The 26,420-nt window shown below is 39.8% G+C and overlaps 1 protein-coding gene across 1 annotated transcript in view; it reads right to left on the bottom strand.

The window, feature by feature from the left end:
* PPM1H (protein phosphatase, Mg2+/Mn2+ dependent 1H) overlaps window positions 1-26,420 on the bottom strand; it is a 119,248-nt gene that overhangs the window by 8,650 nt on the left and 84,178 nt on the right. Inside the window, exon 8 of the mRNA XM_044679213.1 lies at window positions 9,015-9,166. Coding sequence (XP_044535148.1) covers window positions 9,015-9,166 — 152 coding nt within the window. The remainder of the gene's footprint in view (window positions 1-9,014; window positions 9,167-26,420) is intronic.

The following is a 26,420-nucleotide window of genomic DNA, read 5'->3' as shown; positions in this document are numbered from 1 at the left end:
TGAAAATTGCCTATTCATGTCTCTTGCCCATTTATCAATTGGGGAATGGCTTGATGTTTTATACAATTGCTTTAACTCCTTGTATATTTGAGTGATTAGACCCCTGTCAGAGTTTTTCGTTATAAAGATTTTTTCCCAATTTGTTGTTTCCCTTCTGATTTTGACTACATTGTTTTTGTTTGTACAAAAACTTTTTAGTTTAGTATAATCAAAACCATTTAATTTACATTTTGTAATTTTCTCTAACTCTTGCTTGGTTTTAAAGTCTTTCCTTTCCCAGAGATCTGACAAGTAAACTATTCTGTGTTCACTTAACATGTTTATAGTTTCCCTCTTTATATTCAAGTCGTTCACCCATTCTGAATTTATCTTGGTGTAAGGTGTGAGATGTTGATCTAGACCTAATCTCTCCCATATTGTTTTCCAAATTTCCCAGCAGTTTTTGTCAAATAGTGGATTCATGTCCCAAAAGTTGGGCTCTTTGGGTTTATCATACACTGTCTTGCTGATGTCATTTATCCCCAGTCTATTCCATTGATCCTCCTCTCTATCTCTTAGCCAGTACCATATTGTTTTGATGACCATGGTAGGTGTTTTCACTGTCAAACTTAGACTAATTGAGCCCTTCCTTAGAGTGGCACATAATAACTATCAGAGGCTCCAGGATGCTGCCCCCTGGTTCCAACCTTGGGAGCATGGGCAGTGCAACCTCTCAGAGCTCAAAGGGGAAACCACTACGCTATTCTATAGCCCTTGTAGTTCCCAAAGCACCAAAGATCCTGGGAATATTTCTTCCTTTTTTATATTTTATTTTGTTATTGTCTTTTTTAGTATTTTATTATCCCAATTACATGTAATATCAATCTTCAACATTCCTGGGAATATTTCTGATGACAATGTATTAGAGAGGAGTATGTGTGTGTCTCTACTGGGGGTAGGGGGATGAGAAGGAGGCTTTGTATACGGAACTACCATTATCTATTCCTAACTGTTTTATGGCTCCATGTCCCCTGGCTTGACATTAGCCTTCCACCTTAACTCTCCTACTAAGTGCCTTCTTATGAATTCAGGGTTAATAGAAACATACGCCTTCCTCCTGCCTCCAGGCATACATCTCTCTATCTTTGGAATTGGAACCCTTCTACCTTGCAGGGTGAATAGCCAGCACTGAATCTCATTCTTTACCCCATCCCCATCCTCCTGTAACTTCCCCTGGGGAGACCTTTAGTCCCACAGCATCTTTAGTTCTTGAAGACCCTGGCATGAATCATTCCGGAGCCCCAGGTGTCCCCCTTCCCCCATTCTATTCCTCAAAATGTTTTTAGATGAGCCACTCATTTTATGATGCCACAAATGATATAGGGAGTCGTGCTCTGCTGGCCAGCTAAATTCCACGTTAGGGCAAATTCTAGAGGGGGAGGGGGAAGTCCAGCCAGCCCGCCCACCATTAAGCCTGGCTTACTGCTCATGGGCCCACCTTTTGGTTTTCATTGAGGTGGTCCCCAAAACAGCAGGGACTCATAAGACACAGAGGAGCCGGGAAGCTCACACAACTCCAATTCCTATCACATTTCTGTCTGAGAGAGCACTCTGAAGGTCCAAATGTTACAAATGCATCTTTATGCTAATAATTCCTTCACCTGACAACTCACCCCAGTTAGGAGGGATGCTATTTTGCATTCCCTGTTGGTAAGAATGTCACTGAGAGAAAACAATGCTTGTAATTTGCTCACCAACCTTTGTTATCCTTCTCCTCCTCATCACCCCTGCCATCATAATGCTGGATTGTAACTACCTCCTTTCTGAAAGGGAAAAATTAGGGCGCAACAAGCAGAAGAAACAGGTTGAAAAAAAAAGAGCTAACCAATTAAAACATCAAATGTTGGAAGAAGATTCTGATTAATTTCCCCCAAAATATGCCACTCCTGGTCACTATCTGGGCCTCTTCTGTTAAGTAAAAGACTCCGGAAAGCCCTGAGCAGACCTTTGGACTCCTGAGTGTCCACAGGAATTTTCCGTACCACCCCAAAGAGGCCTCAAGCAAGCCCATTGTTCTCTGTGGTGCTGGGGGCAGATGAAGGGTCGTTTGAGTCCCTGGACTGACTAACCAAGTAGAAAGAAAAGCAGCCTGGAAAGGCCTGATGGGGGAAGTTAGGAGGGGGAGGAGAGCCTGCCAAAGGAAACCTAAAGTGTCTTTCCTTAGGGGGACACAGGGCTGGTCTGGGCTGCTCTCACATTTTATCCTGAAAGCCTGTATTGAGAGGCACGGTCAGAAAACAATCGTTCAGGGCTCCCCTGCTTTCCAAGTCATTCATTCAATGTGGCAGCTTCACAAAGGTCATTGAAGGAGGCAAACAGGCAAAAGCCCATCGAACACTTTTCAATCTACACCTTCCCCATGGCTGCTTCTGGGTTTTTAGTAATCACTATGGTTTCCTAAATAGGAGACTGGGGCATTTAGGGTAAAAGTAGCCTGGTGCCACTTTTAGTGCTCATTCTTTAAAACATCCATACATGCACATCTCATCCATTACACATGTGAAATATGTGTACATATGGAGGTATATATTAGACACATTTATGATTCGATATTGATTCAGCCAGTAAGGGTTTCTAATAAATCTATGGATCTATGGGGCAGAGAATTTAGATGCATTTCACTTTTGAAACAATACATCACGATGGAGTTTGGAGTGCTAAATTCGAATCTCAGTTCTGCCACTTTCCTCCTCTATAAAAAATGAGAAGTTTGGCCTACTTGATCTCTTAGGTCCCTTCCAGCCTCATATCTTTGAATCTATGAATTGTATATTAGTAGATTTTCTCTTATTACTGGATTAATGAACTCCATCCCATAAGTGCTATCAACACCAGCGTCTTTTAGTTTTTAATGAGTTCAAAATGGATAAATTCTTGCAATTAGACAGGGTTTATCATACCAAAGGGGGCAGGGAACTGGGGCCAGGAAGGTTGTGACCTGTCTTCAAAGACAAAATTAACCAAGGCTAGGGCAATGATATAAGGGATTAATTTCCTTCCTGCAGTAACAATCATTTTTGGATCCCCCAACTTCCACAGGGAGAGTTGGACTATCCTCTGGGACCTTCTCCTTCCCTCTTTACCCCCAACTGTTTTTTGGTCCAGGGGAAAGTTTTCCAAGTTTGGTTCTATTTGGTAGGGACTCAAAGTCAAACTGGTTTCCAGTTTTCTGAAGTTTCATCTCTTGCTTGAAAGAATTTATTATGTTTATTCCTATTCTTCCTCCTCCTCCTCCTCTTCCACTTTTTACCCATGTGGTAGAAGTAATATCTTCTAGCATCCCTACCATATAGGCTAGAATGGTTTTTCCCTTAAAAAGCATGGAAGTTGTGTTCAAGGTTTGATTGGTTCAGTCTATCACGAATCAGGGTCCCCTTGGACCTGGGGGATATCCTGCTGCCATCTGAGTCTAATTTCTGCAGGGAGCTTCGACTTTATCTGAACCAGTGTTACCTCCTCATTGAGCAGAATCCTTTCCAGGCTGCTATTTTCTAAAAAATACATTGTAATTTCTTTTGTTGAATATCTCGACAATTAATTAAATTTCTTTTTAAGTGTTGTGATGGTCTACAAATATCCTGATCCTGAATTGAGACGGAACAACTTTCATCCTTATCAACCTCTCTAGTCTTTGTTTCCCTTCTTGTCTAAAATATAAACCTCAAATCTTGATTCCTTATTATTTTTAACCTGCTCGACTTACACTACCCCCTTCTCTGTGGACCTAGGTGTCTTCAACCCAGCCTCGGTGCCTTTCTTTATGACAGTCTCTTGAACATAGCCTGGGAGACACCTGTTCCTAGGTCTACACTGCTCTAGCAATCACAGTGGCTCCCGAGGCTGGTTCAGGCTCTTACTCACTGACTTGTTGCTATGGAGAAGAGCACTAATGAGTAAGGGCAGGTACACATCCAAACTGCCAACAAATATTACTCGTAAAAGAGGGCTGGGGTCAGTTCACTCTCATAAATCTCAGTTTCTTGGCTCTGACCTTTTGCAATCATAAATGCAGAAAGCCTGAAGCTGATGAGCTCATATCAACACAGAATAGAGCCAGCATAGTAACAGGCAGAAAAATATTCAATGGGCAAAAAGACCCATGAACAAATCAAAGAATCTTTGGGTAAGGAGGAACCATGAAGTCATACGTTCCACCCTGGTGACTTCTAGCAAACAGCAACTGTTGGAAGACACGGTCTATCAGATTCTGGTTTTTCCCCTCTAACTCACTCTCTGTATAATAATAGCTAACATTTATACAGGTCTAAGGCTAGTACTCCCTGTGGTAAGGATAGAAGAGGACCCAGTGGTCTTGACAACATACACATGGTTAAGGGATTGCCACTTACTCTGTAATGACTGATTTAACTAATCTCATCATTTCTTTTTTTTTAACTCTTCCCTTCCATTTTACAATCAATACTGTGTTCTCAGTTCCAAGCCAGAAGAGTGGTAAGGGCTGGGCAATGGGGGTTAAGTGACTTGCCCAGGGTCACACAGCTAGGAAGTGTCTAAGGCCATATTTGAACCAAGGACCTTCTGTCTCTCAATCTAATAAAGTACATAGCTGCTCTTGTACTTTGTATTATAAAATTAGTAATCAATGAAAAAAAGAAATAATCAAAGATCCAAATAATGAGTGAAATCTTAAAGAAAACGCTTAGTGTTTGACAAGGTAGAATCAACACGTTAGAGGACAATAAGCTAGCAAAGACATTTGTTCTGTGTCCATCTGAAGGATTGCTACCTCTGGCTTTGTTTTCCCATTTTAAAAAAATGTGGAAGTGTATAGCACTAAGGCTCCAGTTGAGTTACAAAATATATGTATGTGTGTGTACACACACATACATATAGAATTAATGCTGTAACAGTATCTTTGGTCTGATATTTAACTTCTGCCAACTCTCTAGAAACAGGGATTGTGTTATTGCTTTATAAACAAGATAGAGTACAACTTTTATTGACCCAATGGGATCAGAGACCTTGAATGGGCAAAATATCCCTTTTTTAGCCAAAGGAATTGTCCCTTTAGTTATGCACCAGAGTGAGAGAGAGGTGAGTGACCCTTTGGTCCTGAACCTGATGGAAAGAAGAGAAGCTTTATTTTTCTTCAAGGGTCCACCTTTGATATTTATATTACTTCTGATCAACTAAAAAAAAGCTTTTGTCTTATTTTGTTATTATTGAATTTTTTTTTCCGCTTCACAATGATTATACAATTTAAGTTGGAAACCACTTGGGCAGAAAGAGAATTCTGATTAGCAGAATAAACGCTGCCAGTCTCTGAACCCATCTCCCAAAGGAAATTCTAGGGCAATAATAAATTGTCCTTGGCATATTCTGGCTAGCACAATGGTGGTAAATCGGGTCTCAGGCTATGTGTACATAGCTCTGTTCAAAGTTTTATTTAGGTCTTTCCATGTTTCCATATATGCTCCCCATTTTTAATTTTGCATGGAATAATAATATTCTGTTTTTTTCTTTGTATTTTCTACTTTTGGGACATGTTAGTTCATAGGCAAATTGGTTTAGAGCTAAAGGGGGGTCTTCAAGAGTTCACAGGCTCCAACCCTTTCATTTTACAGATAAGAAAATTGAGGCCATAGAGGTTAAGTGACCTGCCTAGAGTTTGAGGTAGGATTTGAACTTGGATTTTTCTGACTCTAAACCCAGGACTTAGAGCAGAGAGGGGTATTTTTATGAAAATGGGCTATTTTTTTCCTTTTTGAATAAAGTCTTAGTGATGAAATCACCAGGTCAAAATGATGCTCAGTTTGGGCATACTGCCATATTGTTCCATTCTGCAACCCTACCAATATATGTTCTTTTTACTATTTTACAGTGGTTTTAAAGAGTTTTGTGATGACTTTTGTCTTTATTAGTCATTACCTTCTCCTCTTCCCCTGTAAGCCTCACTTGTAACAAAAACAAAAATATCTGCTATGGAGACCTTGCCCATCAGTGTACATGGAATGGACAGTTAATCAGGGGACTCTTGGACTGAGTAAGTTTCCTTTGCCCTCTTGATGAAATTTTTAAATTTAAGCGGCAGTTAAGAGTCTTAAGTCTTGTGGCAGGTAGGTAGCATATTCCATAGGCTTGGGGTAGAGAGAACCTGGGTTCAAATCCGGTCTCAAACATGTCCTAGTTACGTGACCCTGGGAAAGTCACTTAACCCTCATTGCCTAGCTCTTAACTCTCTTCTGCCTTAGAATTGATACTAAGACAGAAAGGAAGGGTTTTAAAAAAGAGTTTTAAGTCTTAGAGAAAGTGTAAAGATGTCTTTACACTTTATCATTCTTTTAGAGTAGGCATGGTTCTTAGCCTTTTTTGTGTCACAGGTTTTTATTGGCAGTTTGATGCAGTCTATTCTCCTTGGACAAATGTTGCAACACTCTCTAAGGAGTCAGTAGAGATGGCAAGCAGAGTCCCACAAATTAGGGGAGGACATTTCTTTCTCTTCTCTCCTTCCATCCTTCATCCCCTCCCGTGTTAACATCTGGTAGAGAGGAGTCCAGTGAATTGGCCAGGATTAGCCCTGGGGGAGAGGAGATGAGATTCTAAAGGCCAGGGAGGTCAGCTGAGTGACATGCCCATAAGAGAGCAACATGGGTCTATCATGACCCTGGGACCACACTGAAGGTGGGATTTTCCTTGTATACATGTGTTTCCCAAGTGGGTGGCTCTCTATTAGTCTACTAGGGGCTTTGTGTATTTGTAGGAAAATGAGCCCTAGATGCATGGGAGAAATGTCGTGTTATTATTTTTCAAGCACTGTCATTTCAATAAATCCCTTTACTTTGAGCTAACAGTGTCAATTGGTCTATGATGGAAAGAAAACCCATTGGTGGGGTCTTCTGAGATTTTAGGAAGGTGGATGCGTAGAGTACATTGCATCTGGGACAGCTGCCCCTCAAGGTACCCAAACCTGTAAGTTCAAGTTGGAGATGTAGCCAAAGGTGGGTAGCACATATACAATATCTGGTTCACTTCTCTGCCATTGGAAGGAGATATATATTCCATTTATCTCTTCTTTAGGACCTCCATTGATTTTTCTATTATTTGACGTTAAGTTCTTTTTGTAAGTTTTAGTGTGGTTCTAAAAAGATTCCAAAGAAATATCAAAGAAATATTCTGGGTAAAGGAGAATGTGGGGGCATCACTATTGATAAAGACACGAGGACAAACAATTCCTGCTTTGACTAGTGGACAATAAGAATAAGAAAAGTCTCTCAGAATAAGAGATGCTCCTGATAGACCTGAAGAGGCATAAATACTTTCCTTACAGATTTTAGATTTATCTTAAGACATACACTTAGCTGCCTGAGGAACAGCCCTGATGATATCTCCTTCCTGAATTATGATGCTTAATCATGCACGTCAGACGTTATTACTTCAATATTTCAAGGATCTGAGATTTAGTTGGTGTGGGTGCTCCCACCATTAATGCACAGAATGACCCCCTCAGCACTTTAAAAGACTGTCTTGCTAAGGTTATGTGGCTGAAAAAGAAATCATTACCTGGTGGCCAGCCCTCTGGCAATAAACCTTTCTACTTAGTCTGGTCCCAGATGACAAATTCCCAGCCTATAATTGGGCACATCACTATGGTTTTTCTGGAATGGTAAAATGTTTTAGAGCAAGGATTCTTAACCATGTTAGTGCCATGAACCACCCTTTGGATAGGAGTCTGTGAAGCCTATGTATAGCCTCCTTCAGAATGCTCTAAAAGACATGAAATGAAATACATGACATAGCAAAAGAAATTAAGTGAAATGTGGATGTTATCAAAATATTTTTTAAAATTTCATGAAATGGATGCCATGAAGCTCTAGCTATGCCCTACGTGGAGGGTTCTGAGGACCCCAGATTAATCTCCATTTAATAATTTATGGTTCAGTGGCATAGTCTTCAAGAACCCTTCATACCATGATGGGGCTGCTGAGAAAGACTTTATCATAAGTCAAGACATTTCTTCTACCCATCTATGCCAACTTATCATATGAGACTCTTCTGCATGGGAAGGGAAGGGAAAGGAAAGGAATACTCATTTAAATATCACCTGCTATGTGCCAGGCACTCTGTTTAGCACTTTACAAATATCTCATTTGATCTTCACAATTGCTATTATCCTTTTTTTTTTTTTATAATTGAAATCGAGGCAAACAGAGGTCAAGTGACTTGTCCAGGATCATACAGCTAATAAGTGTCTGAGGCCAAATTTGAGCTCCTGTTCTCCTGACTCCAATGCCAGTGTTCTATCGTGTCACCTAATTTGCCATAGTGTGAGGGTGCCAGGGTGGGGAGGGGCTATGTAAAGTCTTGGGGACATTCCTTGTTTTTCGTTGACATTATAAGTAGAGGCCTCAGAATATCCAACTGTATTAGTCTCACCATGTAAACAGTCCACCTTCCTTATCATTTCCTCAAAGACATCTTTTATTCTTGTTCTTCAAGGTTCTTCCTTGATTACACGATGCCACCTATTCACATTCAACCCGAGTCTCTCCATTGTCCTGTTTGGCTCTTTGTCTCCCAGACATTTAATGACATTAATAGAATCTTGGTATGATATTTTAAAAATGGGTCTCTGTTTCTAGAAGAAGCTCAGAAATGTTGCAATTTCCTGAAGATAATGTGGCCTGCTTTCTAACCCCAGTTTTACTTTTGGTCCAACTTTTTGTGCTTTAGGTACTGCCCATCTGAGATATAAATACTGATGAACAAGTTCTACAGATTTTCCATTTGTTTATCATAATCTAGGCAACAGATATTCTTTATCTGCTTGGCCTTTCCTGTGTGGATGGTCACCCCGCGGAGAATTAATTGCAATCACCATAAAGTCATCTGCAAATAGGAGTAACTAATATCTGAGTTAGTTTAACTTAAAAAACAAAACAAAACAAAACAAAAAAACAGAACTACCATTTGCCACAAGAGGACCAACCCTAAAACCATCACATGAAAACACAAACCTGTGTGGGTCATCAGGATCACAGTTAGGAAGAAATTGTGTGATTGCTTCAGCCACTTCTTCATTCACTAAAACATCCCAGAGTCCATCTGTGGCTAAAATCAGCACGTCATCTGCCCCATGCTCATACTGTGCGAGATCATAGACCCTCACCTGCAACCATAAGCAGAGACAAGATTATGATGGATGACATTCATGGACCCTTTGACTGAATCTATGCTCCTCTGACCTCTAAAACCTGGTCTGATTCTACAGATTTGCTCTCCCAAAGGCTTACTTCACACTTATACCCTCCTTTGCTTAGCAGAACAGTTTTAAGAGACTCTACTGGATTAAGTGAAAACTTTAGAGGACTAAGACTGTGCAAATAAATCCATGTAAATGACTTAATCCAAGGTACTGTGCCCAACATTTGCTTTCATTTTACTTTTCACCAGGACTGAAACAAGGGCATGCGTTTGGGAAATATGACTTGATACTCTACTCAAATGGATTTGTGATCTCATTACTGTGGGTACCTACTTCAGATCGCAACCCATCCAGACCTGACCCTCCTCTGCAACTCTTGCAACCCATTATTTGTCAATGAAGAAAGCAATTTTATAACGTTACAAGGAAAATGGTGGATGGTGCCAAATGTAAAGTCTTTTCAAAAGAGTGAAACATAGTGTTGGGATCAGTAAGGTGAGAATAAATTTGTTGCCTTGGCAAAACTTGATTCCATTTTGGATCAGGCCACTATTTGTGATGAAGCGTTTGGATGTATTATTTTTTTTCATAATTTGTTTTTCAATATCAAGATAAGAAAACACGTGGTAGAGATTGATAAATAACATATGTGTGTTCATAAACAATTAGCAAACATATGGGACCCCCAGAGAGGACAGACCACCAATGGGAAAATTTGGTAAACAATTTTAGTTTATGTGATTAGTTTATATCATCAATTATCAGTCAAATTAATTGGTAAACTGATCACTAACTAGAACTTGGCATAATTAGCTAACATCCATAGCTAGAAGTATAAGGAGCCCACCAGAAACCTTCCAGCCTTCAGTTTGATTTTGGATTGAGACCAAATCCAGCTTCTGTGTTCCCTACTCTTAAGATCCAAGCATTCTCCACGTTTACTTGAGTGCTGATTAGCTGACTGGGATTTGATGACTTGATGGGAAACACACAGCTTATGAAACTGGGATGAAAGGGAATCTCACCACTAGGTAACCAGATGTATGCACATACTAGGAAGCTCTAGAAAATCAGGTTTGTGGCTTGATCCTAGTGAGGTTAATTGTCTAATAAAAAGCATTATTTATATATTTATAAAAAGAGTATTGTCTAATAAAAAGAATATAAACCAATGTTTTCATGTATTTGATTAATAATGTTTGATTGCTAGCATTGAGAAGTGGAAGCTTAATTTTCTAATACACTCAGCATATGTAACGGTAAATTGTTTTTGTGTGAGCATCTTCTGTTACAAAAAAGTACATTCCTTCAACATTTATTCAGTGCTTACTCTGTGAAAGTTGCTAGGTGCCTGGGGTACAAAGATAAAAAAAACAACCCACAACTTTCTTTTATTATTGTTTTCAATTATACATAGAAACAGATTTTTACAATTGTTTCTTGATATTTTATGATTTACATCCCATCCCTAGGTAGGAAATAGTCTGATATAGTTAATCTATGCTTTCATTCAATACATATCTAGTACTTTCATTCGATACATTTCCTTATTGCTCCTGCTGTGAAAGAAGGCATGTATCACACATACAGTACAAAACTCATGACAGAAATGAAGTGAAAGATGTGCTTTGATCTGTAATTAGATTCTAATAGTTCTTTCTTTGGCTGTTGGCAGCATTTCTTATCATGAGTCCGTTGGGGTTATCTTGGAACCTTGTTTTGCTGATAATAGTTTAATCCTTCATGGTTGATCATCATACAATATTTCTGTTACTGCATATACTGTTCTCCTGGTTCTGCTCACTTCACTTTGCATCTGTTCATTTAAGTCTTTTTCGGGTTTTTTGGAAATCATCCTGTTTGTCATTTATTAGGGTGCAATTGTATTGCATTACAACCATATACCACAACTTGTTCATCCATTCCCAACTGATGGACATCCCCTTAGTTTCCAATTCTTTTCAACTACAAAAAGAGCAGCTAAAACTATTTTTGTATAATTAGGACCATTTCCCCTATATCTCATCTCTTTGGAATGTAGAATCAGTCAAAAGGTATGTGTATGGGGGCAGCTGGGTAGCTCAGTGGCTTGAGAGCCAGGCCTAGAGACGGGAGGTCCTAGGTTCAAATCTGGCCTCAGACACTTCCCAGCCGTGTGACCCTGGGCAAGTCACTTGACCCCCATTGCCTACTCTTACCACTCTTCTGCCTTGGAGTCAATACACTGTATTGACTCTAAGATGGAAGGTAAGGGTTTAAAAAAAAAAAAGGTATGTGTATGTATGTATATATATATATATATATATATATATATATATATTTTTTTTTTTTTTTTTTTTTAGTGTGGCTCCATATTAATTTCCAGAATAGTTGTGTCAGTTCACAGTTCCACCAACAATATATTAGGTCCCAGTTTTCCCACATCCCCTCCAACATGTATTATTTTCTGTTTTGATCATATTAGCCAACTGATGGGTGTGAGGTGGTATCTCAGAGTTGTTTTAATTTGCATTTCTCTAATCAACAGTGATTTGGAGCATTTTTAAAATGTGACTATAGATTTAATTTCTTTCTCTGAGAACTGCCTATTCATATCTTTGACTATTTATCAATTGGGGAATGTTTTGCATTCCTATAAATTTGATTCAGTTCTTTATATATTTGAGAAATGGAAGTTTTGCCAGATGCACTTACTCTAAAAATTTCCCCCCAATTTGTTGTTTCACTTCTAGTCTTTGTTGTACTGCTTTTGTTTATAAGAACCCTTTTTAATTTGATATGATCGAAATGATCCATTTCATTTTTCACAATGTGTCTATATCCTATTTGGTCATAAACTTAGGCATAAGTCTGACAGGCAAACTTTTCTGTGTTCCCCTAATTTATTTATAGTATCACTCTTTATTTCTAGATCAAGTATCCATTGTATTTATGGTGCGAGATGATGATCTATGCCCAATTTCTGCCATATTGTTTTCCAGTTTCCCCAGCAGTTTTTATCAAAAAGTTCCACCAACAGCTTGGATTTTGGGGTTTATCCAACCCTAGGTGGCTATAGTCATTAACTGCTGTGTGTTGGCTTCCTAACCCAGTTCATTGATGTACTGCTCTATTTCTTAGCCAGTACCATATTGTTTTGATAATGACCACTTTGTCTTAGTTTATCTTCATCATAGTTTGAGATCTGGTGTGGCTAGGGCAAAAATACTTAAAAACAAATGTGCTGGGGATGGAGTGGGGGTACGTTTAACTAGAATATTTATTTTCTCAGGACTCTGGGACCATACCAGATAAAAGTAGTATAAGACTCTGCCAGCATATACTAGCTATATGATCATAAGCCAATCACTTAACCTTCCTGGGTCTCAGCTTCCTCAGTTAGAAAAATGGGGCTAATAATAGCTGGATGATCTTCCTTACTAGATTCTTTGGAAGTTCAAAGGAGATAATGCATAAAAACCACTTGGCAAACTTTGATAGGCACATTCATGCATTAAAAAAAACAAAACAAAGTTCTTATCCCTCCCCCCCCCATCTTAGAATCAATACTGTATATTGATTCCAAGGTGGAAGAGAAGTAAAGGCAATGGGAGGGATCAAGTGACTTGCCCAGGGTCATACAGCTAGGAAGTGTCTGAGGTCAGATTTTGAACCCAGGACCTTCTGTCTCTAGGCCTAGCTCTCAATCCACTGAGCCACCCAGCTGCTCCTTCCTTTTTGGTGGAGCAGTGAACTTGTCCAACCATGCTAGAGAGCAATTTGGAATTATGTGAAGAAAATGACTAAAATATCCATATCCTTAGATCCAGAAATGACATTGCTAAGTCAATACCCTAAGGTGGGCAAGGGTAAGGGGGGGGAAAAGGTCCACATGAAACTACTTAAAGCAGCACTTTTTGGAGAAGCAAAAAACTGGAAACAAAGTAGATGTCCATTGTTTGGTGAAGGGCAAAAGAAGCTGGGGCGTATGAATGTAATGGAATATTACTTTGCTGTAAGAAATGACTACAGAGAAGCACTAGATGACTGATATGAACTGATGTAAGCAGAACTGGGGAAAGAACAAATGACTAAAACAAGATAAATGGAAAGAAAGATAAAATAATATAGGTAGAAATCTGTGAAGCCAAGCTTGGCTCCAAAGAAGAAATAGGAGAAGACCACCGTCCTCCTTCTGTTTACCCATCATCTACTGCCTCCCCTCCTTTCCCTCACTCCTCTGTCTGAGCTCCGGCTATAGATATAGAACATTGCAAGTCAGCCTTTTTGGATGTATTGGCTGGATTTGCTGAACTGCATTTAAAAAAAAATAATTTAACTTTTTAATACTTTGGATTAAGAGATGGTTCTGGGTAAAGGGGAAGAGCTAGGCTGGAAAATAAATAATAAAATAATGTGATGTAAAGATAAGTTATTTATAAAAAATTATTTTAAAAAATTAGCTTCCAGTCCATTTGGCTTCATTACTAAAGAGAAAAGCATTATTTACAAGTAACTCATGAAAAATCCTTAAGGAAAGATCACACCTAACTGCTTTTTTAAAAAAATTCTCTCTCTCTCTCTCTCTCTCTCTCTCTCTCTCTCTCTCTCTCTCACACACACACACACACACACACACACACACATACACACACACACACACACACACACACCCCTTATCTCCTCTCTTAGTAGCAATTCTAAGACACAAGAGTGATAAGGGCTAGGTAATCAGGGTTAAGTGACTTGCCCAGGGTCACACAGCTAGGCAGAATCCAGGACCTCCCATCTTCCAGGCTTGGCTCTCCACAGAGCCATCCAGCTGCCTGAACAGTGTCTCTTGAGAGCAAGGTTACAGTAAAATGTAAAGGTTTAACTTTAGACAGACAGTTGTGCCTTATGAACAAAAGAACTGACCAAAGAACAAGAGAATTCATTTCCTCTCACCCAGCTTTGTTTTGGACCTTCTGGACTTTGTCACCATGCTGTCTTACCCTATATCCTCTCTCAGCCCTTCCATTACACAGTTCCTGTCTTCTGCTGGAGAGTTCCTTTGCTGGTTCTTTTGCCCACTCTCCTTGTCCAGGAGCACGTAGGGTCCCTTGAGGGCAGGGAATGTCCTTTTTTCTTGTACTTGTATCCCCAATGCTTAGCTCAGTGCCTGACACATAGCAAGTGCTTACTCTGTGACCTGTCAATAATCACTTATTAAACATCTATTAGAGGGTCAGGTGCCAATCAACAAGAATCTATTAAGCACCCACTGGATGCCAGGACCAGCATAGAAGACAAAGAAATAAAACCCAGCTGCAGTCCTCAAGGAGCTTTTGGAATGGAACATGTACACAGATGATTAAATACAAAATACACAGAAAGTGAATAAAAGGTTGTATGTGGCATGAGAGGAGCAATAACAAGGGGGACAAGTGGAGCAGAGATCAGGAAAGGAAGCCCCCAAAAAGGGGCCACAAAGAGTCAGAGAGGAACCAAGCCACCAAGGTGGCTGAATTCTGAAGATCCTTACATTTACAAAAATGCAGGAACTCATCCTTTTCTCCCTAGTCAGACTTTTCAATTTGCATTCTGTGCTAGAAGAAAGCAGATATCCCACTTCTGCCTGGCTTAACCTTCTCCCACCCCCACCCCAAAGCCTTATCTTCCATCTTAGAATCAATACTAAGTATCAGCTCTAAAGTGGTAAGGTCTAAGCAGTGGGGGTTAAATGACTCGTCCAGGGTCACCAAGCTAGGAAGAGTTTGAGGCCACATTTGAACCAAGGACCTCTTACCTCTAGGCTTGGCTTTCTAGTCACTGAGCCACCTAGTTGCCCACTTCTGCCTGGCTTTTTTTAATGGGTTCTGAAAGATCTAAGTTGGACCCAAGAATACAATGATTCAGCCAAGTCAAGAGTGAGTGTGTGTGTGTGTGTGTGTGTGTGTGTGTGTGTGTAGCCATTACGGAATTCAAGAATTTTCTCCAGCTATGAGTGCATACCTGCAGGAAGTGCTGTAGGATGAAAAACTTGATTGTTAAATAAGTGCTCTGTATTGACAAGGGCCTGAAGTGGCCCATTTCATAGTTGCAGTTCAATAGGAGAGCCCCTCCTGAGTCTCCCAATCCCCTTTTGGGTTATGAAGAGCACCTGAATTGAAAGTGATCAAGCTCCCTAGGAACAAAGAGGCCAGGCTTTAATTCCAAGCCTTCTTAGGAGAGAAGAAATGGCAGTCCTAGGCTGTCATTGGCTGCTACAGCCTGCAGCCTGGTCCACTAATAAAAGTGAGGTCTGGCCACTACAGAACTAGCAGGAGCCGACATTCTCAGGCTCCAGAGAGGACCACTTCTCAGGCTAAAATCTTTTGACAAATTAAATCCCTTCCCTAATTGCACTGTTCTTTTTGCCATGTGGGTACTATTGAATGCCCCTTGATTGGCCAAATAGTGGAAAGCTCTCTTGGTAAGATCCTCCAAGTAATTTATATGTAAATAATAAAAAGCTGGTCTCAACCTTATTCTCCTAGGCACGTCCCAATTAACCTCCTTTTAGCTTTTTATGGTTACCCTTTGTTTCCGATCCTTTAGCCAATTTCCACAGGAATTTGCCAACTTTCCCCTAATTCCACAGCTCAGTCTTATAAGTTACCTACGAGACAGAACACTTTTGTCCAGTGCTTTTTGAGAAAGCAGACTATCACTCTAAGACAGTTTGTGGTATCTTATCTTTCTTTTTCATTTTGTTTTTCAATTAACAAGCATTTATCTTCTCTCCTCATTCCATTTTCTCATCAATCTAAAGGAATAAAGAAGAAAACTCTTATAATGAGTATGTAGAGTCCAGTCAGACAAATTCCACACTGTCTGAGTCTATAAATGTCTCATTCTGCATCATGGACCTCTTTCTCAGATGAGCAAAGAATCCTGGGAGCAGCATCCCTCCAACTGCTATCCCCTCACAGTACAGAGAAGCCAACCTAGCTGAAGCAGTAAGGAACCTTGGGAGAGAAAGGAGACAACATGTATCAGGCACACTAAACTACCACCACCATCTTGTCCACCATCTCTCCAAGGACCCTCATGGAGACACTGGAATAACAATACAGCCATCATCCTGGGAAGTAATCCCTATTGAGAAATGTTCCTACAGTGCTCCTTTTGGCAAAAGAGCACAAGCCTGAAGTCAGGAAGACCAAGTTCAAATCCTGCCCCCAAACTCACTAGCTGTGTGACCCTGGGCAAGTCACTTAACCTCTCTTAGCCTCAGTTTCCTGTTCTGTAAAGTGAAGATGATAATATTAACACCAACTTTGCAGGGTTGTAGTGAGGATCAAATGACATTTGTAAAGCACTTTGAGGATCTTCAAGTGCCATTACTACTGTTATTTGGGAATAGAGCTAAGAGTTGGACCTGTGATTACATCTCTAGAGGAACTCCTATGTGAAGAACCTTCCTCTGTTAATGAAGATCAGTACAATCTCTGTAACTTTCAGTCTTAAAGAGCTGCCTAGAGAACTGGGCCAGCCCATATTTATTAAGTTATTTATTTGCTATTATCAAATGATGATATTATTACACAATGCCAGGCACCGTGCTAATTGCTGGGGAGGCAAGAAATAATAAAAACATGATCTTTGCCCTCAAGGAGCTTATGTTCTAATGGGGGAGACCTCATGTAAAAAATTGTTTCTATAAGATACACATACACACACACAGTGCAAAGGAGAAGTAACCTCCAAAGAAGGGCATGAGCAGTTGAGGAACCAGAAACGATCTCCTGCAGAAGGTGGGGTTTGAGCTAAGTCTTGAAGAAAGCCAAGGAAGGCAGAAGTGAGGAGGTAGCGAAGGCAGGATGGAGTCAGGATCTTCCTGACTGGAGGCCTGCTCTTTCTCCACTCACCATTCTGCATCTGATCTTAGCTGAAGTAAAAGTTCAAATTACCCCCTTTCTTTGCACAGTATTAGAGTTGCTGCAAAACAGCAGAAAGATAATGGCAAGAAGGTTCCAAGAATTTGCCGCTGAATAAGCCATATGATACTGGTTGGTCTTGGCTTTTGGCATTTAAGTAGATTTCCTGATTCAAGCCCCTGCATATTCTGCACATGAGGATGTGAAAAGCATTTACCTAACAGCTTTGGGCTGCTAGTTCAGCATTCTTCTCATCTACGCTCATCTGTTACTTAGGATATTTTAGTCAGATGTTAAAGTAGTTTGTCCTCTTCTAGCTGAATCTGCATGTTGATGGCAACTTTTAAGGACAAGCCATCAATTTTCCCATTTGCTCCATCTCTGATACTTTTCCGGCAGCCTTCACGGTCACTGCCTGTTTCTGAGATCATCACATGCTCAACAAATGCTCCTAATTGCTTATCTTCTAAGCACTTAATATATTAGAATGAGACTCCTTTAATTCAGGCCTACTCTGCTTTATGGCTCTGGTCTCAGATGCCCAAAGGTAGGAGAGCAATGAGTGGAAAAGACAGACCCTTCCCAGATCTATTTTTTTAGCCCTGTTTTCCCTCCTCTTCCCCTTTGGTCCTGTAGCCTCAGTGCCCCAAATGGACATTTCCCACTGGATATTCCATGGGTGTCTCCAACTTTACAAATAGGCAAGAGAGAACTCATTATTTGTTCCCCTTCTGAAGAGCCTTTTTCTGTGGAGGGTTATCAGCATCCTTCCACTTAGAAAGAGTGGAAGTCACTCTGTTACTTCTGGGTAGGAATTAATCAGTCACCCTGCATAGGGTAACTGATTAAGTACTTTAAACCCTGAACAGAAGGCCATTTTGGAACCCAATTCTCTGTGTATTTGGCTGCTTAGAAGAAAGAATCTGTCTAGCCAAGCCCCTGAGGGGAAAAGGCCAGGGGAGGGGGCAACCTTCCTTCTGCCCGCTTACGACCTTGTGAAATTAAGGGTCAGAGGATTTGAATTTCTCGTTGGCATTCTAGCAATACCCTAAGGATGGCCATGACTGGTGAGAGTGTCTGCATCAAGGGCTGAGGATAAAGGCTATCTCCTTGAGCAAAGGCACCTTTAGGACTCTGTAAGGGGTCTCGCAGCAAGCCAGAGGGAAAATTCTCAGTTATACTACCAAAGGGAAAGAAAGGACTTTGGGTCATTAGGACTTCTGGGTTTTTAGTTTTGAAAGCTTGGTGCCAAAATACTATATGTATAATTATATATCTTTCTGTTAAAAAAAAGACATCAAAAATAGGAAAACAAGTAGTTCTTTCCTTAATATGGTAAATATTATCAGTCTAAAAATCCAGATCCTACATTAGATGTATTGAAGAAATCATAGAGACCTTTCTAATAAAATCAGGACAAAAACAAGGATATACATTATTGTCACTGTGTCACTATTTTCTGATATAGTTCCAGAAATTCTAGCAAAGCAATAAGACAATGCACGCAGGTAGAGAGAAAAGAACATTATCACTTTTGGAGATGATAGAATACTCTAAGACATGGCAATTTAGAAGGATGAAAAATAACCACATAAATGACTGGTCGTCCCCCCCCCCCACCATTGTCAACAAAACACAGCTGCAAGAGAAAGAGAACATAAAATTCCATTCAAACTGGCCATGGAATATATACAATATTTGGGAGTACCTCTACCAAGACCCACAGAGGAACTAGAACTACAGAATGCTCTTTGCAGAAATAGAGGCTGACCCAGATAACTACAGAGATGTGAACTGTTCATGGTTGAGTCTTGTCAATACAATAGAAAAGAAGGAAATAGGGAAATATTAAGATACTATTATATGCCAGGCATTGCGTTCTTCACTTTACACTTTACATTTATCTTATCTGGTCTTCACAAGAACCCCAGGAGGTAGTGTGCTCCTATCATTCTCATTTTATAGCTGAGGCAACTGAGGTAGTTAGAGGTTAAGTGACTTGCCCAGGGTCACAAAGACAGTGAGAGAGGAAGACTGAATTTGAACTCAAGTCTTCCTGATTCCAGGTCTAGCACTCTGTCTGCTGACCCACCAATTATTAGTTTAACGACTCCCTCCCTATTCAACAAAAACTGGTGGGAAAACTGGAAAAGAATTGGGCAGAAGTTATATTTTGATAACTGTTTCACATTTTATTCCCCAGTCAGCTACAGATGGATACATGGCCTACATATAAAATGTTATATTGTAAATAAGAGCAAGAAAGGAGATACTTTTCACAACTCTGGGTGGAGGCACAGCTAGCTCTTCACCAAACAAAGGATAGAATCACAAAAGATAAACACAACAATTTTGCTTATATAAAAGTGAAAAGCTCTAGAAACAAAATTTAAACAAAAAAAATCAGTTAAAACTGGAAGAAAATAAACTAACCGAAATTTGCAGAGGACTTGAGGCTGGATCTTCTCAGCCTGGAGGCCAGTTTTTTTTTTATCTCTGGTGCCATGGGGATTATTATTTCTCCATAAAAATGGTGACACTTACAGATTTAGAGAAACACGTGAAGATTCGTACAAAGTGATGAAGAATGAAACGATCAGAACTTGGGGAACAATTTACATGAGGACCACAACGAAGTATCTCCAAACTGAGAAAATACTGAACAATATTCAGTCAGCCAAGAAGCAGTAATTAGGCACTGTGTGTGATAGAAAGAAAGCTAAATGCAGTTCTTATTATAATGGGGGGAGATGACAGACAATTAGGTACATGCAAGAGATGTAGAATGTAAATGGGAAGGTTCCTAGCACTGGGGGAGGAGAGGAGGAACTGGGAAAGGATTCTTGTAAAAGCTGGAATTTGAGCCAGGTCTTTAAGGAAGCCAGAAGGTAGAGGTGGGGAGGGAGAACATTCCAGGCTTGGGGGCCGGCCAGAGAAAATGCTCTGCCGTTGGGAGATGGGGTGTCACATACAAGAAACAGAGGTCAGAGTCTCTGGATCGCAAGGTATGGAGAGGGGAGTATAATTGGACTGGAAAGGCAGGAAGGGCTTTTAAAAGCCAAGTGGAAGATTCTATTTAATTCTAGAGATAACTGGGAGCCACTGGACTTTATTGTGTGGCGTTTATTGTTGCTGGAGTGAAGATCACTTTGGCCGCAGATGGAGAACGCATACTCAGACAGTCTACCCATGGATTTGTTTTACTGACCTATGCAAATATAATGAGATCCTGGGGCCAGCTGCCTATCTTCCAGCCCTGCTCACAAGCAGTCCTTGCCTCTCTTTCCTGGATAGGAAAGCAAGAGGTCAATTTGACAAATTGGTGCCATTCTTATGCACATCCAGGTCTAGTGTAGGTTCCCTGTTTGCTCCACAGGAAGCAGCAGGAAATATCCACAGAACAACCAGACAGGCTCTGAAGTCTACTTAGGGGGACTACATCAGGCAAAACACACCATGGACCCTTAAAAACTGGGCTCTCATTGGACAGTCCTGTTAAAAGGAAAGGTTCTTATCTGAAAGCGGGGTGGGAGGTTAGTGGATAGGACTAGATAGCCCACACAAGTATCAATAAGACATTTTAATAAAATGCACACAAGAAAAAAGTTCATAAAGGAATTTCATTATTATTTTGTTAACACACTGTATCTATCTATCTATCTATCTATCTATCTATCTATCTATCTATCTATCTATCTATCTGCCAATGAGTNTCTATCTATCTATCTATCTATCTATCTATCTATCTATCTATCTATCTGCCAATGAGTCATTTCAGTTGTGTCCTACTCTTTGGGACCCAATTTGGGGTTTTCTTGGTAAAGATACTGGAGTGGTTGGCCATTTCCTTCTCAAGCTCATTTGACAGAAGAGGAAACTGAGGCAAATAGGATTAAGTGATTTGCCCAGGGGCACTCCGCTAGTAGGTGTCTAAGGCCAGATCTGAATTCAGGATGGTGAGTCTTCTTGATCTCAGGCCTGGCACTCTATTCACTGTGCCATCTAGCTGTTTTACAAATAAATATGTGTGTTATACATGTGCACACACACATAGAGTTCTTTATTCTTTATTACTTTATTTTTTCTTTCTTATATTGTCTAGTGTGAAAATGCATCAGTTTTATGATCCCAATCTTGGTACTGCCTGGCATGGGTGCTTTGACCTGCTTCATTTCAACCTGGGCCAATTTCCCTTCCTCAAATGGTCTGGTGGTCAGCTCTCTCACTCCCAGGGATTCCCCATATTGGTTTTAAGAGCTAGTGTAGACACTGAAGAATTCCATTAGATAATGGAGCATTCTGGGCCACAGGCACTACAGGAATGAACCACTGGACCCGCCTTATGCCATATGTAACAGCTCACACTTTCTTATATAATTTTCCTTGTGCTCTGTACATTGAAATGTTTGAGTTTGCTGATGACTCAATTCATCCTACAAAAGCAAATTTTAAATAAAAAAAAAGAATGATCTTTGTTAAAACTAATAAGGAGCCTGCTTAATGAGTTGCTAACCCCAGTTAATTGCTCTGTTCAAGTTGGAGGAGGCAGCACTAGCTGGAAAATTAGCTGCCTTTATTTTATATAATAGCCCTGGGCTCAACCTGGCAGCAAGAGCCTGAAGAAATGTGCCTGTGCTACTTCGGAGCTTGTCCCTCCCCAATTTTAGCTGCAGAATTTTGCTAAAAATGTATATAGGGAATGGATGTGGGTATATGGGAAGAAAGTGTCCAAAGTTCTCGGTGATATCATCCTGCAAAACTGAAATAAAATGTTTTAGTGGCATTCCAAACTCCTCCCAAAGTCCAGCTACATAAAACATTTTAGGTAAAGACCTGGAAGTATGTGCTTGTGCATATGTGTGTGTGTGTGTGCTTGCACAGATGTCAATGGGATCAAGTGACCACGTCCTGCAGGTAAGCTGGAGCCTCTGTGACTGCTGTTCTTCATTTCTACCACTTCTACCTCTGCTGTCAGAATGAGCGACTGAGAAAAAAACAACAAACCCAACATCTGTGGCATAGCGCTGTGTCCCCAGACCTTTTCATCCTGGCAGGCTCTTGGACCTCAAGAGAACAGATACTGCATGTAGAGAATGAACTTTAGAACAGAAGATACGCCCTGACCTGGTCCTGCTGGGGCAGCAAAGTGACCCTAGCAGTTCACACACCTCAGAGCTGTTCAGTCTGGGGGTTCAAGGGCGTCTGACGTGGCCCTGTAACTGGGGCTGCTAGGTCAAACCCCAGGGAACCTTCTCATGGTCCCTATTCATCTCACAACAGGCAATTCCATTAGGATGAGAGAAGAATAGGAAAGGATGACTGGGCAGGAGATGGTTTATAGAACCAGGAGGACTCCAGTGGAAATAAACAGCCTGTCTGTCTTGGGACGTAATTTGCTTTCTTCTTCTTTTGCCAAGGTTAAAAAATGCTAACTGTTTGATTGGGAGCAGTTGTAAACATCTAAGCAGTGATTACTCTTTCTCATCACAGAGAAAGTTTTAGCCTCCAACTCCAGAAACGTTGAACCCAAACACAGCCCAGATGCTGGCTCCGTTCACACAACCATTACCTTTGTGAGTTATAATAATATGCTTTATGAAGAATAGGGTGAGAGTGTTGCAGATAATATAGAGTAGACTAAAAAACTCATTAAAATAAATAATTTCAGCAAAGATATAGCATATAAAATAAGTGAACAGAGATCATCTGCATTTTTTTAAATTACCAACAAAATCTAGCAAGAAAGAGAAATGTCATTCAAAGTAACTACAGAAAATATGAGATACTAGGGAATTTATCTGCCAAGACACACATGGGAATGACATGAACACAGCTACAAAAACATTTTTTTCAAAAAAAACTGATCTAAATAATTGGAGAAACATTCATTGCTCATGGATAGGCTGAGTTAATATAATAAAAATTACAATAAAACCTAAACTAATTTACTTCTCCAGTGACATACTGGACTACCACAAGATTACTTTAGAGAGCCAGGAAAAAATAATAAGATTCAGGAGGAAGAAAAGATTAAGCATCTCAAGGGAAATAATGAAAAAAGTGGGAAGGAATAAGGCCTTACAAGTATCAGATCTCAAACTATACTACCAAGTGGTAATTATTAAAATAACTTGGTACCAATTAAGAAATTGAAGGGCTAATCAGATTAGGTACACAATATAAAGAAGCAAAGAGAACAGTAGACAAGTCTTTGACAACCCAATGATCCCGGCTATTTTTAATTAAAAGATCCCTATTCAACAAAATCTATTAGGAAAAGTGGAAAGCAGCCAGGTAAAGACTCGCTATAGACCAGCATCTCATTATCTAATACCAAGATAAGATCCCAGTAGGCATATGACATCATAAACGAATTAAATCAGCAAGGAAGAAATTGCCTTTCATATATATATATGGAGAAGAATTCACAACCAAACAATAGGTGGAAAGAATAACAAAAAATTAATTTGACAATTTTAATTACATAAAATTAAAAAGTTTTTGCATAAACAAAACTAATTCAGCTAATATTAGAAGAGGAGAAGGTAAATGGGAAATATTTTTTGCAGCAATGTTCTCTGATAAAACTCTCATTCAGAAGATATGCAGGGAATGAGGTGAAATTCATAAGAAGACATAATCTTCAAAATGGTCAAAGTTTATGAAAAGGCAATATTTGGAGGAAGAAATTCAGGCCATCATTAACAATATGAAAAAAATGCTCAGCATTACTGACAATTAGAGAAATGCAAATTAAAACAACCCCGAGGTAACACCTTATACTGATCAGATTGGCAGAATTAACAAGTCATTTGAAATTATGCTTCCAAAGCTATTAAACTGTGTGTACTCTTTGATCCAGCACATAAATCGATTCCCCAAAGTGATCCAAGAAAGAAGACTCTGACTCAGATATGAACAAAAAAAATTTATGACAGTTCTTTTTGTGGTGGTGAAGAATTGGAAATTGCCCATCAACTGAGAAATGGCTAAGCAAGTTATAACATATGAATGTGATGTAAGAAATGGGAGATATTGACAGTCCACTGGAAGAGTGCCAGGTCTGGAGGACTTGGGTTCAAATTTACTCTCAAGATTTCAAGTCACTTAACCCCTATTGCCCAGCCCTTACCACTCTTCTGCCTTGAAACCAATATACAGTATTGATCCTAAGAGAGAAGGTAAGAGTTTAAGAAAAAAAAAAAAAAGGAATTGAAGGGATCTGTTAAAAAAAAAAAAACAACCAATCAAACCTCAGAAGACTTGTATGAATACATGTAGAGTGAAGTAAGCAGAACCATGAGAACAATTAATTACCTTTTTTGGTATCTCTATTGTTTAGTACAGAGCTTGGCACAAAGCAAGAACTTAGTAAATGCTTGTTGACTTGCCACGATTCTCAGTCAGTGTGCCTATTTTTACACACCAAGGTAATTACAACAGGCTCTCCGTTGTTCCCCTCAATGGCTCCTCCCCCTAATCCAAGCAAACACTTTTGGGAGATAGCCATTCTGCAAAATACTACCAATATCATGGAAGACTATGTTGTGGATCTCTATTATCTAATGTACAAAGTTCAAACTTGGTATTCAAAGTCTTCTGGATAAGTTGATCTTATCCCATTTCCTATTCATCTCTAGCAAAAATCTTTAATCAAATAGATCTGCTTCCATCACATTTCTTGCTTATATTGTCTCCCTTGTCTAGGATTTCCACCTCCCTCTGTTTACCTAAAACCTACTCATGCTTCCCCAGGCAAACTGGGGTTACCTTGATTTCTTTTCTCTGAATTCCCATTTTCTAATTATTTTCTAATTGCTGTATGATTCCGATTCTGGCTAGATTATCAGTTCCTTGAGGGGTGGGGGCTGTGTGTCATAATGACTTTTGTGTTCTTCAGACACTCACTGCAGTCAGTATTTGCTGATGCTGTGAAAGTGGAAAGGGCTAGCAAGATTTGGGTGTTCTTAAGATAATATAGAACCCCAAGTAGGGCAAAATAACTGCTTTTCTCTAAAGAGAACTAAGCAAATAGCATTTAGACAAAAAGGGAAAATTATGTGTTAAGATGTAGTTCTAAAAATCCATTGGCACAAAGCAGGTGCTATAAAAGTGTTGCTATGATGATGGCAGTGGTATTAGATCTCTCTTCTTCCCACAGGACTGTAAACTCAATGAGGACAAGTACCTTGTGTCATCTAAACTTTCTATATTTTCAGGCCTTGAGAATAGTGCTTTGCATATGGGAAGTACTAAATAAATAATTGTTGAATTGAAACCTGTGCCAAGCCAATAAGGGAAGTGACATTGTTTCAGACTACAAATCACTTCATATAGTGGTCAAGTTTCATTAGATACCTGAATCGCCCATATGCTATCATTATTATATTATTGCTCATTCTTCCTTTCTTTGTAGAGGACCAATGATATCACAGGGTAATGTCTTGTCTTGCCTACGAACTGGATTTAAGTGAGGCAGAGTTGCACAAGTCATCAATCTTACTTCTTCCAGGATTACTGAAACCCAGTGGCAAGACAAAATTCAGGAGCCTGGTGAGTGACCTTGGCTGGCATCTTTAATGTCTAAGTTTGAGGTGTTCTATAGTACCTTCTTCAGCCATCTTCAAGGCTGTCGGAATAAATTGTTCTTATCTGCCCATTCCATCAGGAGAAGTTTTCACATGCCTGGGGGAGATATACCCCTAACTCAGCCAGGTTTGAAACCTGTTAGTTACCCTCAGCCTGGTTTGGTCCATATGCTGAGATAGTTTTCTGGAGTGTGGCTACTGTGTGTGCTACAGCTTCTTGGAGCCAACGATGAGAATTGGGTGAGGTGGACACCAAAGACAGATGAGCAGCTCTGAAAAGGGCCTTAACACCAGAGGTGCTAGTCCTCCCAGTATAGACCATTCGTTATGTACTTGAACTACTCACCTATTAGACTAGAGTAAACAGAGTGGGAGAAAATAGCACTGTTAGAGAAAATGGGATTGGGGAAAAAAAAAATCACATCCCAGGGACTCTGCTCTTTTTTCTGAATTTTAAAAGTTTTAAATTTAATGAATACTAAAATAAAAGAAAATATTTCCACAGGTAAACTAGAAGAAAAGACAAATGGGTGTGAAACTATTATGCACAGATTGCTTAAAGAAAAAAAAATGTATAATTTAACACATTGTTTGCTTTTTTTTCAGTTCTTTACATATTAAAAAATCTCAGTGACTGTCTCTTCCCCCCTTACTTTCACTCTCTTTCCCTCTTTGCCTAATTTCTTCTCTCTCTCTCTCTCTCTCTCTCTCTCTCTCTCTCTCTCTCTCTCTCTCTCTGTCTCTTATACA

This window comes from Gracilinanus agilis, chromosome 5 (genome assembly GCF_016433145.1).
Source record: "Gracilinanus agilis isolate LMUSP501 chromosome 5, AgileGrace, whole genome shotgun sequence".
NCBI lineage: Eukaryota > Metazoa > Chordata > Mammalia > Didelphimorphia > Didelphidae > Gracilinanus > Gracilinanus agilis.
The sequence above is the reverse complement of the archived record's forward strand: the minus strand, read 5'-3'. Positions and strand labels throughout refer to the sequence as shown.